General features: G+C 47.3%; 1 protein-coding gene across 1 annotated transcript in view; it reads left to right on the top strand.

Moving 5' to 3' along the window:
- Positions 1-2,267: 2,267 nt before the first annotated feature.
- The window catches only part of DCUN1D4 (defective in cullin neddylation 1 domain containing 4), a gene marked incomplete at its 5' end in the record, with an annotated part of 68,846 nt that continues 57,224 nt past the window's right edge, over positions 2,268-13,889 (top strand). Inside the window, 2 exon segments of the mRNA XM_081099104.1 lie at positions 2,268-2,372; positions 2,374-2,431. Of these exon segments, the coding sequence (XP_080955230.1) occupies positions 2,268-2,372; positions 2,374-2,431 (163 nt within the window).

Raw genomic sequence — 13,889 nt, 5'->3', positions numbered from 1 at the left:
GGGACCAGGATGGCCTATCTCCGAGTCCAGAGGTACCTACCCCTCTCTGTAGGGCCCAGCTGACGCTCCGTCAGGTTAAAGGTCACCAAGAAGGATGATATTCGTGTGTTGAGAAGGAACCTGAGGTGGATAAGTTCAGATTTAATTATGAGGTTCTATGATTAGATGTTCATAGATTTTTAAGTGTTTTAATGATAGAAATACCATAGAGTATCCTATATAATAAAGCAGTAATATGCAAATTGACCATCACTCCAACACACAAGATGGCCGCCCTATGTGGTCAAAGATGGCTGCCACAAGAAGGCTGGCAGAGGAGGGCGGTTGTAGGTAACCAGGCCTGCAGGGGAGGGCAGTTGTGGGGGACCCAGGCCTGCAGGGGAGGCACTTAGGGGCAATCGGGCCGGCAGGGGAGCAGTTAGGCATCGATCATGCTGGCAGGGGAGCAGTTAGGCATCGATCAGGCTGGCAGGGGAGCTGTTAGGGGGTAATCAGGCCGGCAGGGGAGTGGTTAGGGGGAGTTCAGGCTGGCAGGGGAGTGGTTAGGGGGAGATAAGGCTGGCAGGGGAGTGGTTAGGGGGTGATCAGGCTGGCAGGCAGAAGCAGTTAGGGTCAATCAGGCAGGCAGGCAAGTGGTTGGGAGCCAGCAGTCCGGGATTGTGAGAAGGATCCCAGATTGGAGAGGTTGTAGGCTGGGCTGAGGGACACACACACACACACACACACACACACACATGAATTTTGTGCACTGGGCCTCCAGTATTTTATAAATTACTAGAGGCCCGATGCACAAAATTCATGCAAGGGGGTTTCGTCCAGAAGGTCATCTGGAAGGTCATTCGGCTGTCCGGTCTAATTAGCATATTACGCTTTTATTATTATAGATAAGGCTGTAATTTATTAATGAGATATTATGGTATTACAAAGCCAGTGGTGTGGGACAGGGGAACTGGTTGGATTCCGTTCTTCAAATATCTTGTGTTTGGTGTAACATGACGCCTTATTTGAAACCTAAATTCCAGAACCCCCGAAACTCAGAAGCCTTGGCTGTAGAAATCTAGCAACTAAACGACTTTTGTTCTGTTGGGGGCAGGATCAGTAGGACGCTCGGGTGCCAGCTGGGGTGGGGGGCAGGGCCTCGGGGTACCGAGAGGCGGTGTACAGTGTGCAGTGATTGGGGGAGGAGATCACTGAATCCTCCATGAATACCTCAAAACAACATTTCTCACGACAATAATGTGAGTGCGGTGAGTTGGTTTGAAAGCACTGGAAAAACTGGTCGGAACTCACGAAGATGGTGCAAATTCCTGACTTAGGAAGCCCACTGGTGAGAAGTCACCTCCATGTAACGTCTCCCCCTGCCAAGTAGCAGCCAGCTTGCCTTCTGGGCCGCCGCCCAGCGCAGTGACTCCGGCTGTCTCGGCGGATGCGACCTGTCCGCGCAGGCTGGGGCCCTGCCGAGGGCGGCCGGGGTCCTGCATTTCCTCCACGGCTGTGCGGTCTGGAGCCTGCAGCTGGATGTGTGGATGACGGACGATGCCCGCAATCCCGAAGCCTTCGGAACAGCCCATCTGGGACCAACGGGGAAGAAGTGCGGTAACTCCGGAAAAGCAGTGCACTCGAAAACGGCGAGAGACTGCTGTGCAAGAAATGGGAATTTGTTCCTCACCGGAGCGTTTGCCGGAAAGGAAGACGCGGCAATTCTTCATCCAGTGTCCAGCTGCAGGAAACAGCCAGCAAGAGAAGTGCAAGTTCGGCGCGGACCCGGCTTCTGCAGAGAGCCGCTCAGAGGCGTGCGTGGCAGGCGGGAGACCCGGACGCAAAGCGCCCGGCACGAAGGACGGGCTGCCTCCCCTACTTCGGGCAGCGAGACCCAAACTGCCCCGACTGCGCCTGCCCTTCTAGGTTTTTCTGGGAACACTTCGCGTGCTTTGTTTCAGACGCCGACCCATCTTTCTTGGTTGGTCTGCAGCTCCACCAATCCCGCCCGCGACGAGGCGGAGCTTCAGGGTCAAGGTGGACCCAGGCCCCAGCCTCGCTCCTCCACGCGCTTTCAGACCCCCGGGGTTGAGTGACAGCAGCCAGGACCAACCTGATCCTCCAGAGCGTGGTCTCCGCCAGGGGCGTTACGGGGACGAGGCGCCCGGACCAATCGCATTGGACTCCAGGGGGCGGGGCCTCTTTGACCGCTCCAGAACGGCGCGCTCTACACGCCTTTCGTCAAATGAGAGACGCGGAGGGGCGGTTCCTCAGCCGAGATTCATCCAATGGAGGAGGCGAGGTGGGCGGGGCCCGAGTGCCTGGCGGCGGGTCCTCAGCTCCCAGCCGAGGTGCGGCGAGCCGGTGGGGATACCGCGAGGCGAGCGCGGGATCCGGGGCGGCCAGCGGGGTGTGAGCTGTCCGAAAATGCACTCGGATGCTGCTGCTGTCAGTGAGTAACAGCGAGGGAGCGAGCGGGTCGGGGCCGGGGGGCTGCCCACACTCTCCACTCGGGTCTCGCAGTGCCTGCGCCTCCTGTCCCGAGGCGCGCGGGGAGCCCCTGCCCGAGAGCCACCCCTACCCCTCCCGGGGCCGGGGCGGGCGGTGCCGCCTTGGGCAGCGCGGGGCGGGGGCGGGCGTGGGGGGGAAGGGGCCGGCCTGCTAGGGGAGGGCGGAGGTAAGGGGGGTGGGGACTGGCTCTATTTCAGTGTTGGGGGGAGGGGGGGCGGGACGTGAGATGAAGGGCCGGGACCCGAGTGTCTGGGGTGAATGGAGCTGGAAGCGGTGGCGGGCGCTAGCAGGCAGGCCTGGGGGTGGCACGGGAGGGGGAGTGAGGGAGCGAGCGAGCGGGGCGCCGGGGTGAGGGTTTCCTCGGGGCTGAGCCGAGCGGTGCGGTGCGGGCGGTTCGGGGAGAAAGGCGGGTGAGTGCTCGGGGGAGCGCGGGGGCGGGGACAATGGGAAGAAGGGCTGCTTGGCGGGGGTGGGGGGGGAACAATGGGGTGGGGGAATGGGGGCAGCGGCCCAGCGGGGCCGGAGGGCGGGCACCGAGATGAGGGCTGATGTAACGGGAGAGCGAGATGGTGGGAGGGATTGGGGCGCGATGGGATAGTTGGGGAGTCCGGCGGGCGGAGGGGCATTGGAAGGCTGCTGGGGTAACTGGGAGTGGCACCTGGGGGTAATAGGATGGAGCAGGTGCTGGGAAGTCAGAGTCATTGTGAGTAAGAGGAGAGGAAGGAGCGGAGGGTTTGGGGTACAGGATGGGGGCCGGGGTAAAAGAGGTACGGTGCGGGTGAAGAGCTAGTCGGGAGGCCATGGGGGTGGGGAGGGGCAGGGGGGTGGGCTGTCATGTCTAGATTCCATCGGTGCAGAGCTTGAGGGTCGGGCGGGTGGGCCAGGTGAGTTTTGGGGAGATGTTTCCCCCCTCCCCCATCAAGGGTCTCTGGAGTGAGCTTCGGGGTGTGGAGAGCGAAGGGGGCGGGGTGAGGAGGAGGGGGCGGGGGAAGTGCCCCGAGGTTGGCGCTGGCCGCGATTCCCCCGGAGCGGCGGGTAGCGAGGTCAGCGCTGGTGCGGGCTCCGGCTGTCGGACTGGGAGGTGGGGTAGGCGCGCGGGGGGAGCCGGCGAGGTCGGGCCGTGGAGGCCCGGTGGAGGGTGGTCTGCGTAGGGGGGGGTGTCGAGGTCCCCGGCAGTCCCTGGATTTGGCAGGCTGTGACGCAGTTTTCTAATATTTAGTCGCCAGGTGCCTCGGGACCCGCGTCCCTGCAAGGGAGCTCGGGGTCTGAGACCCCGCGTAGCGTCTGGGAGGCCGGACCTTCCCCAGCGCTTTAGGGGTTTCCTTTAGGGTCTGGCTCCGGTTGCCGGGTGTGAAGGGGAAAGGCGGTCCTATGGAATTCTGGGACTTGTAGTCCTAGTCGCGGTTGGATTGGGTGCACGTGGGTAACTGTGGAAACGAGTCCCAGAATGCAGCGCGCCCCTCGGAGCCTCCCTTCTCTGCTAACTCGTGCTTTATTCCCCGCGGACCCCAGAGTGCTCTTGGGAGGTTCTTCTGTCGCCTGGGACAAGACGAGGTTCACTAAACCGTCTCCCTTTGTCAGTGGGAGGGGTGGAACCAAGCAAGTGCAGTGCTTTCACACTTGGGTTCTTGATCCTGGACACTTGGTTATTTTCCCCCTGCATGTGGTGGACTTATTTGTAGAATAAATGCTTAGTCTTGAACCATCGCACATAGGTTGTTGGAAAAACATTCCAGATACAGCGCAATATAAAGCAGCATTTTAGGATGGTTGTGTGTAAACACTAGGTTAAAAGGTATAAAAGGTATACCTTCTATAAATATGGGGATGCATTGGAGACAAATGTGACCCTTGTGATGGTTATATATATTATGTGTTCGTATTTCTTGGGTTGTTTGGATTGTCCACGGATGAAGAGACTTTTTGAGAAAAGATGAACTTTGAGTGATGGAGGTGGCTTAATGGAATTGAGTGGTCCCATTCATAAAGCCAACATGAAAATGTGAAGATAAATAAAGGCAGTATGTCTTCAGTTTTCAAAGAAGCTGAAGCAAATAGACTAGTAGAGGAAGGTAAACTCAGTGGAGGACCTTTAGAGGTTTTCATGGTGTGTGTTTTTTGTTGTTTTTTTGCTGTGGCCTGTAATTTCTTTTACCTGCCTTTATAATATGAGACCATATTAGTCTGTAGACTCCTCAGACATTACATCCTTTGCAGGTTCCCTTTACCATTTATATGCAATGATTTAAAAAATCTGTAATATAGAGAGGCCCATAAGATTAGCTCAGAGATGATAGATCATTTTTATGTGATGTATCTTTTTGGTTAATCCTCACCCGAGGATATTTTTTCCATTGATTTCTTTTTAGAGATTGTGGGAGGAAAGGAGGGGGAGAGAGAGAAACTCATGAGAAGGACACATTGATTGGTAGCCTCCCCCACACATCTGGACCTGAACCCAGTATGTGTCCTTGACCAGGAATCCATCCCACGACCCTAAAAATGGTCCATGGGTCTAAACTCTAATCATTAAGCCACACTGACTAGGGCTTATGTGATATTGTTGAAACTATTGGTAACATAGTCACTAGAAGAATATTATAATGACCCTAATGATAAAAATTTTACCAAAAAGTCCCAAGATTTGGAAACCTTTTAGTATGGTTACAAATATACGGGACTTGAGTACTTGATTTAATGATGGATCTTTTCATAATGGCTGAAAAATTGGTCAATGTGTGTTTTTTTGGGAGAAATGATTTGTGTCTTTGTGGTAAAATATCCAGGAAATCCTATGTGATATGTAAATATGTAATATGGACATGCTTTTTTAAAATGTACATTTAATCCTGGAAATAGCTCTCATAAAGGGTAAAGTATAAGAGGTTGAAAATAATAGTTGTAATTGTCTTCGAGATGGTGTTTTTTAAAGAAAATATTAGGTTAGTCATTTCCTTCCTCTTTTCTTTTTCTATTACATTCCAAAGGGCACAGATATCCTTTACACACATACAACCCACCCTCTACCCTAGCCCTCCAAACTCTAGGTTTCTGTACACTAGCAGTTTACACTTTCTGCTCTGGTTTTTAGGTTCCTTGATTTTTGACCATTTGAGAGGTCCTTTATTTTCTTGTGAACTTAGCTATGCATTTAAACAGATGTTTCTTACACTTTACTCAGACTTTTTGGACTCTCTTATATTGGGAAGGATTTTTTGGTTCCCTTGTCTATAACATTGCCAAAAAAGGAAGTCTCCCTAATTTTCTCCACCTTAGAGTACTTCTGTACAGTTATGCTTTTCTTCCTCTGTTCCTGCCTTTAAGAAGTGCCCTTACTAACATGTGATGACATTTTTAAAATGTTATTAATAATTTTCTGTTTTTATCTTTAACTGCTCCCAGAAGCTTTTATTAGCTTATTGCTTTCTTCTTGACCATACTAGTAGTATGTTTGGGTTAGTCTCATCTCAATAATAATAATATTGTTAACTCAGCAATTAAAAAATCAACCTGTCAGAAATTGACCTTGTGATGACCTCTTTTTCAATTAGGATGCCTTTGGCAAGTAACACAACTCAATTTAAAATGGCTTAAATAATAGAGCTTATTTTCCAGTAGCAAGAAGTCTAGCAATAAGACGACTTCTTGTCTAGATTCTAAGGCTGGTGCAGCATCTTAATGATAACTTAAGAATCTATACTCTTTGCATCCTTTTCTTCTATATTTAGTATTTTGGCTTATCAAAAGTCTCAGGCTCATTGCCTCATGTTTGCAAAGTGGTTGCTGCAGCACCAGACGGCAAGCCTATGTAAGATAGGTAGGGAAGGAGTTTATTTACTTACAACTTCCTCTAAATAGAGAGGAGTCCTCTCCAGAAGGTCACCTTGGAGACGTCTTCAGTTTTATTAATTAGAACGGATTTCATGCCACTGCTACTTGTGAGGGAGGTTGAGAAAGTGAAATCTGGCATTTTCAGCTTCTGTCATGGGATATGGCCTTTGGTAGGGTGGAAAAGAAGGGTGAGGAGAATGCCCTGGGTTGGCCGCCTGAAGGTTATATCCCTGAACCAGCTACTTTGTCTAACTGTCTGTGGCTTGGTCTCAGTCTTTTTATCTGTTAATTTATTTTCTGCCTCATTCTAAAATAATTAGACGTTACCTATGAAATATAGATTAAAATCCTGTTAAAAGAAAATAAACTATAGATTTACAGGCTGCACATGAATGCTTGCCATATATTAGAAATAGGCCATGTATTTGGCTTTGAGCTTCTTAGTAGGCAAAACAAAGAGGAAAACAAAGCCAATTAATTTTATTCATTTGGGTAATGTAACCACAATTCATTTAATAACAAAGCTAGAAGCTTAGACATTTCTCATTCTCTTTCCCTGGTCAGTATTGGAAAAGAGGTTGCATATCTTCCCATGCCTGTTCCCTCTGGTATCTATCTGTTATCATCATCTTAGATCTGATCCGTCTTTTCTTATATTATAACTAGAGGCCTGGTGCATGAGATTCATGTATGCGGGTGCGGGGGAGTCCCTCAGCCCGGCTTGTGCCCTCTCAGTCTGGGAACCCTTGAGGGATGTCTGCTTGACAGCTTAGGCCCAGTCAATCGGACATCCTTAGCGCTGCGGAGGTGGGAGAGACTCCCACCACCGCCACTGTGCTTGCCAACTGTGAGCCCAGCTTCTGGCTGAGTGGCGCTTCCCCTGTGGGAGCTCACTGACCACCAGGGGGGCAGCTCCTGCATTGAGCGCCTGCCCCTTGGTGGTTAGTGTGCTTCATATTGACTGGTCGGTCAATTTGCATATTAGCCCTTTATTATATAGGATATAGGATAACCAGTAATCCTTTTCCCTTGCTCAGCCTCCTGTAAATTTATCTTTTCTATCAGCAGTTGAATCATTGTCCTTTCCATTCCCCTGCCTAGAAAACTTGAGGGCTCCCAGTTGCTTACTGAAATACATACTCATCAGAACCTGGGTTTGAACCAGTTTCTGTAGTTTAAGCTATTTCTTCCCCTGGATTTCTGCTGCCTGCTGTGCTCAGTGCTACTTTTTATGGAACTTTTCTTTATTGTATTCCTTGTTCCCTTATCTAGTAAGACTCTCTCCCTCCACTGAATCTCCAAAGTACTGTTTACTTCTCTTCTCAACTTTATCTTACATAACAATAGCTGCTTGTTTACTTTTTGTTCCCCTCCCCAATTAGATTATTACTCCCTTGAAATCTGGGACTATGTCTTACTTAGTATCCACTTTATTGTCCAGCGTGATGTCTTCCTTAGGTCATTATATATATATATGTATTGAATTAATTTAGCTGGTTAACTCTTGAATAGTTTGTGAATTATCTGGAAAATTGTAATTCTTCCTTCTGCTATCTAGTCTGCTTCTAGTTGTCTTTCATTATCTTCAGATTTTTTTTCTTCAGGGAATGCTAACTTTCATTTATCTGTGCCTTTTTTGACAAAGTCAGCCATATGCAAACCGGTTTAAATGATATTTCTTTTAAAATGCATGCATATATCAGTTTTGAGGAATGTCAATGGCATGGAGAAATTCTTAAAGAGAGAATAAAATGCTAATGTACTGAGGAACTAGGAGTCTGCATGGGGAAAGTACATGTGTGCATTTCAGATCTGGCATCGAACGGTCCTGTGTGGAGGAGGCTAAGGCAGGGCTTAACAGGGCTGATATTAGGGACCTAGAGTGTTTCTGCATTTTCCCTTTTTTTGTCTTAAGGTTTTATTTCTGGTCTTAAGGTTTTATTTCTGAATATTACCAATACATTCAGTCAGTGAAAGGCTTTCTTCATTTAGAAAGTAAACTTTCTTAGTTGGAAGTGAATTTTCTGAGACTCTGACATTAATGCTGATGTCTTTTTATAGTTGATCAGCTTGAATTAGTGTTAATAGCTTTTCATAGCTTGTTCTTTTTTCTTATTCTGAGATTCAGGTTAGAAGTACCTCTTGAGAATTAGTCTTTTAAGCAAAACATTTAAAAATATTTGTGGCTATAAAAGAGGTTATAATTTGTGGCTTATGTTTTAAGTAGAAGGTATCAAAACACTACATTTTGTTTACTTATTTTTACTTAATTTTTAATCCTCACCTGAGGATATTTTGTTTTTTAGAGAGAGTGGACGGGGGGGGGAGGAGGAGGAGGAGGAGGAGGAGGAGGAGGAGGAGGAGGAGGAGGAGGAGGAGAGAGAGAGAGAGAGAGAGAGAGAGAGAGAGAGAGAGAGAGAGAAAGAAAATCAGTGTAAAAGAGACACATCAATGGTTGCCTCCCAGCAAGTACCCCAACTGGGGCCAGGAACAAGCCTGCAACCCAGGTACGTGCCCTTGACTGGAATTGAACCATTGACCCTTCGGTCTGAGGCCCAGTGCTCTAACCACTGAGTCCTGGCCAGGGCTTATTGTAGAGACTATTACAGATGTCCCCATTCTTCCCCTCCCCCCACCTCTATCCAGTCCCACCCCCCTTCCCTCTCTAGTAGAAGGTGTTGAAATACTACATTTTAAGTAGAATCATGTATTTTAGCAATTATTGCATGACTATTTCAGTTCTAAGGATATTTTTCATATCATTTCAGTATTTAAACAAACTATCTGCTACTTCAGGTTTGAATTTTTTCTTTTAATTAGAAAACGTTAATGAGTTATATTCAAACTAGAAGGTAAGCTTGTAGTTTTTGAGACTAATTACTATACTGAGTAAAACACTAAATAGTATGAAAAAGACCCCACCCTTCCCAAATAGCATTACCTCTGGGTATGATTCTTTTTAGTTCTGTCTTTGAGTATTTTTTTCTTGTGAATATTTTTTTTTTGAGAACCGTTCATTACTGATCTATATCAGCAGTTTTCAGAGAGATGGTGTGTCATCCATTTGTGTCTGTGGTGGGCCCTGGACCTGGCTCTTCCTCTGATTGGGGAATTCTTACCTTTTCCAGCAGAGCTGTATAGACACACCCACCCCAAGTGTGACACTGAAGCTGGAGGCTTGTGATGGGAAGAAGCAGGGAGTACCTACAGGCCATTTGGAGAGGATGATGGACAGTGGTGGCAGCTGTGCTATTGCTATTTCTATTTCTAGAGTCTTTGGAGATTGTGGTCCCAGGGGCCAGGCTGGCCCTGGCTGGGTAGATGGTGCACTCTGCTGTGTGCCCGTAGGCATTGTTTTGGTTGTGTAGCTGATGCAGTTGGTTGCCCGTATTTCCTCAGAAATTCTGTGAACTGTCCAATAGCCTTTGAAAAACAAATCACTATTGAGTTTAAATTAGCTAGTTGATTTCTGATGCTCACAACTGAGACTTCTGACAAATTCAACATCCAGACCTGTCATGGGTCAGTTCTGGGTAGAGGCCCTTGTGGAGAGCAGTGATCTGCCTGGTTGGTTCAGTGTAAGCGTCCTGGCTCCCGGTGACTTAGGACTGAAGGAGCACACAAGCGATGCCACTTGTGGGGCTGCCTTTGCTGGTGGTGATCAGGCAGGACTCAGAGACACACATCAGTGTCCCCCCTGGATGTCATCATATGGAACTCTTTATTGCTGTCTTTCCCTAATCACCTCTTTGTCTCATCCTCCTCCCTCCCCTGCCCCCCCCCCCCCCCCCAAAAAAAAGAGATGTTGTGTTGCATTACTTCTTGTGCATCTTTTCGGATCTGACTTGAGAATATTAGCTGTGGGAATAACATTTGTGGCTATTTTTGGAGGAATATTTGTTTAGCCAAAATTCCTATCTGATAGTTCTAGTAGCTTTTTAATCAACTTTATTGAGTATAGTTTACATGTTATAAAATTGGATGTATACTAAATATACAGTTTGATAAATTTTGAAAATCTGTACTGGTGTTGTCATTTTAATAGCATGGTCAGGGAAGGCCTGATTGTGAAGGTTTTAAGATAAGACCTGATGGAGGTGAGGGGCATTCCAGGCAGAGGGAACACACATGCTGAGGCTCAAAGAGGGGAACAGGCCTGTACAGAAGAACAGCAGAGAAGCTGGTGTGCTGAGAGTGGAGTTGGGGTTGGACTGAGGAGAAAGGAGGAGGAGGAAACATCAAAAGTGATCTGAAGGCTTAAAGGAGGTAAAACTCAAAAGTGTTTAGAGAAGTGCTTGGCACTTTTCTGTTTTTGTTGCTAATGATCCCTGGGTAATGACAGTCTCCTTTTAGGCTTTAAAAGGAGAGCCTGGAGAGGAAAAGAGATGTAAGAACCACCAAGTGAGTGAGGCATTTCCTCACTCAGCCATTCACCAAACATTGAGGTTTTTCTTGTTGCCAGGCACTGCTGTAACAAACATGACTGAGTTGGGTGGTCCCGTGTTTAAGGCGCTTCCTTCTAGGAGGTTAAGTGGTAGAGGCAGAGAAGTAATGGACCGTGGAAGTACGGGGCGATGGTTGCTGGGTTAGATGAGTGCCAGGGTGCACTGGGAATAAATATGGCGTCATTAAAATCAGACTTCAGAGAAGGGTTAGCAGCTGTCATGTGGGTATAGTTTTTGAAGTTTTATTATATGAAGAAAAGGATCTGTGTGCAGCTGGTGTGTGATGTGGGAGGGTTGCTCTCCAAGTAGAGGGAGGAGCATGGGTGAGAGTACCTAGGATTGTGGCTGCGGGATGGGAGTTTGGGAGGCTGAGTGAAGGGGAGAGGAGAAGGAAGGGTGGGCTGGAGCTACATGGGAGAGGGTTGAAAAGAGGCACCAGGAAATGAGAGAAGGGAAGAGAGAGGTCAGAAGGTGGGTGTAGGGAGAGAGGAGGAACAAAGGGGAATGGGCACTGGTGATAATTCTTGGGCTGGCTCAACTGCTTTGCAGCAACCCTCTGAAGTCAGTTGTGTACCATTATTATCCCCATTTTATAGATGAGGAAGCTGAGGTGCAGAAAGGTTAATTAACCTTCTCAGGTTAACTCTTTACAGTTTGTAAATGGTGGGTTGAGATTCTTACTCAGGCATTCTGACTCCAGGGTCTAGATGTCCCACCACTTCCGGTGAAGTAATACTCAGCATTTTATTTGTGCTTTTGGTGTAATCCTTGTGGTAAACCTGCAGGTATATTGGAATTCCATATTTTCTCACTGGCCTGTGAATGATGACAGCAAAGCCGGTTGATATGATTATCTACATTTGGCTTTGGCTCTGTTCTTCTTGGAATGGGTCCCAACAGGATGAATTCCTTTTTCCCCCTCTCTTCATTTTCTCATTTCAGGCATCTTACTTGCCATGACAGTAGGCATTTAAAAGTGGATTCTAATTGTGGAAAAAGTATTTCCATATTTTTTCTTTTTTTAAAAAAATATTTTTATTGATTTCAGAGAGGAAGGGAGAGGGAGATTGAAACATTAATGATGAGAGAGAATCATTGATTGGCTGCCTCCTGTATGCCCCAAACTGGGGATCGAGCTACAACCTGGGCATGTGCCCTTGACTGGAATTGAACCCAGGACCGTTCAGTCTGTAGGCCGACACTTTATCCACTGAGCCAAACTTTATCCACTGAGCCAGGCTAAGGCTTCATACATTTTCTTAACTGACTTTTAGCTTTAGATATATTTCAGAGATATTGAACAACATTTCAGAGAAACCAGAAAATATAAAGCTTACCTTTTAGTAGAGCTACTAATGTAGTTTTTGTGTAACATTTTTGACATTTTTTTCTTTTTCTGTTGAGGGTGAATTTAAACCTTTTTTTTCCCTTTAAAATCTCTTTCTACAAATGCCATTCGCAAAATTAGATTATTTGTTCTTCATTAAACAGAAAGCTGAGGATAGTTGTACATTCAAGTCCCGGCTATTGAAGTCAGTGGTTTTAAGACCAGTGTTTTTAAGGCCTTATTACCTTATCTCTTCTACCCTGTCTTTACTTTCTTTTTAAAAAATTGATTTCCGAGAAGAAGGGAGAGGGAGAGAGATAGAAACATCAATGATGAGAGAGAATCATCACTTGGCTGCCTCCTGCCTACCCCCTACTGGGGATTAAGCCTGCAACTTGGGCATGTGCCCTTGACTGGAATCGAACCTGGGACCCTTCAGTCTGCAGGCTCACACTCTATCCACTGAGCCAAACCAGCTAGGGCACTTTTTTCTTTTTTTTTTAAGAGAGAGTGGGAGGGAGGGAGGGAGGAGAGAAAACATCCATGTGGGAGAGACATTGATTGTTTGCCTTCCGCATGTGCACCAACCAGGATTGAACATATAATCCATGCAGGTGTCCTTGACCAGGAATTGAACCTGAGACTCTTTGGTGTGAGGAGCAACGCTCTAACCACTTGCACACCAGCCACTGTCTTTACTTTGTGATCTTCTAGATTCAGTCTGTTTTAGGCTCTTTCACGTTCCAATAATAATAGGGATTAAAATAATGAACCTTTATATTTGCCTAGGAATGGACCAGGACTGTGCTAAATGCTTGGCGTGCATGGTCTAATTTAATCCTCACAATAGCCTTGTGAAGAGGGTCCTGTTATTTCAGCTGAACAGATGAGCACACTGAGACACAGTGAGGTTGGGTAGGAGAAGGGTCACTCAACTTGGAAGCCCCAGAGCTGCGACTCTAACCCAGGGCTTTCTGATGCCAAAGCTGCACTCTTTAACCTAAATCTGGGCTCTTATAACATTAGTGAGGTTAAAGAATGATTTTTTTACTCTGAACTATGGAGTGGATCTGTGTTCTTCAGTGGGAGAGTGGGGTGAAGGGAATGAATCTAGGGCCTTTTGTACCTTGTCACATTTGGAGTGCAGCCAGACTGGGTGTCCTGAAGTGGCCGACTCCTTGGAGATGGCTGCTGCAGGCACAGGCTGTGAGGTGGAAGATAGGGTGCGATGGTTTCTCCTCCCAGCCTGTTTTATGGGTCCTGTGAGAGAGTTAGGAAAAAGCCAGCAGTGGTGTGCTTGGATGGCTTTAACTTTGGATCTTGTGTTTAGGGAAAACGCTGAGTCACCTAAGATGACCTGCTTCCCACTGTAGTGATTTTCCCCTTTCCAGTACCTTTTTGGCTTTGTGCCTGGTAAATAGCAAATATTTATTAATGACAATGAGGTGATTTAACACCTTCATCACTGCTACTTTGTTACTTTTCATTTTTGCCTGGCTTTTCAGCTTTGTAATCTTTTCCCTGAGTCTTGATCTCTCACCCCCCTTCCCCCCAACACACACACACACATACTTGTGAATGAGTTGGATTCCTGTCTGCTTTGTGCTGAGGTTGTTCCAGGAATAGATTGGCTGCCAGCAGTTTGGGGATTGAGTCAAGGGTGGGAACAGAACTCAACTCTCTGGTTGCACATTAGAATTACTTGGGCTGCTTGAGAAAAGATCAGTGTGTGTGCGCCCCCCCCTCCCCCCGCCTCATTTTTATTTTATTGATCTGGATTAGGGCCCTGGCACTGG

Source organism: Myotis nattereri (assembly GCF_964212035.1).
Source record: "Myotis nattereri genome assembly, chromosome: 1".
In the NCBI taxonomy this organism is placed as follows: Eukaryota; Metazoa; Chordata; class Mammalia; order Chiroptera; family Vespertilionidae; genus Myotis; species Myotis nattereri.
This window is presented reverse-complemented; position numbering and strand designations above follow the sequence as displayed.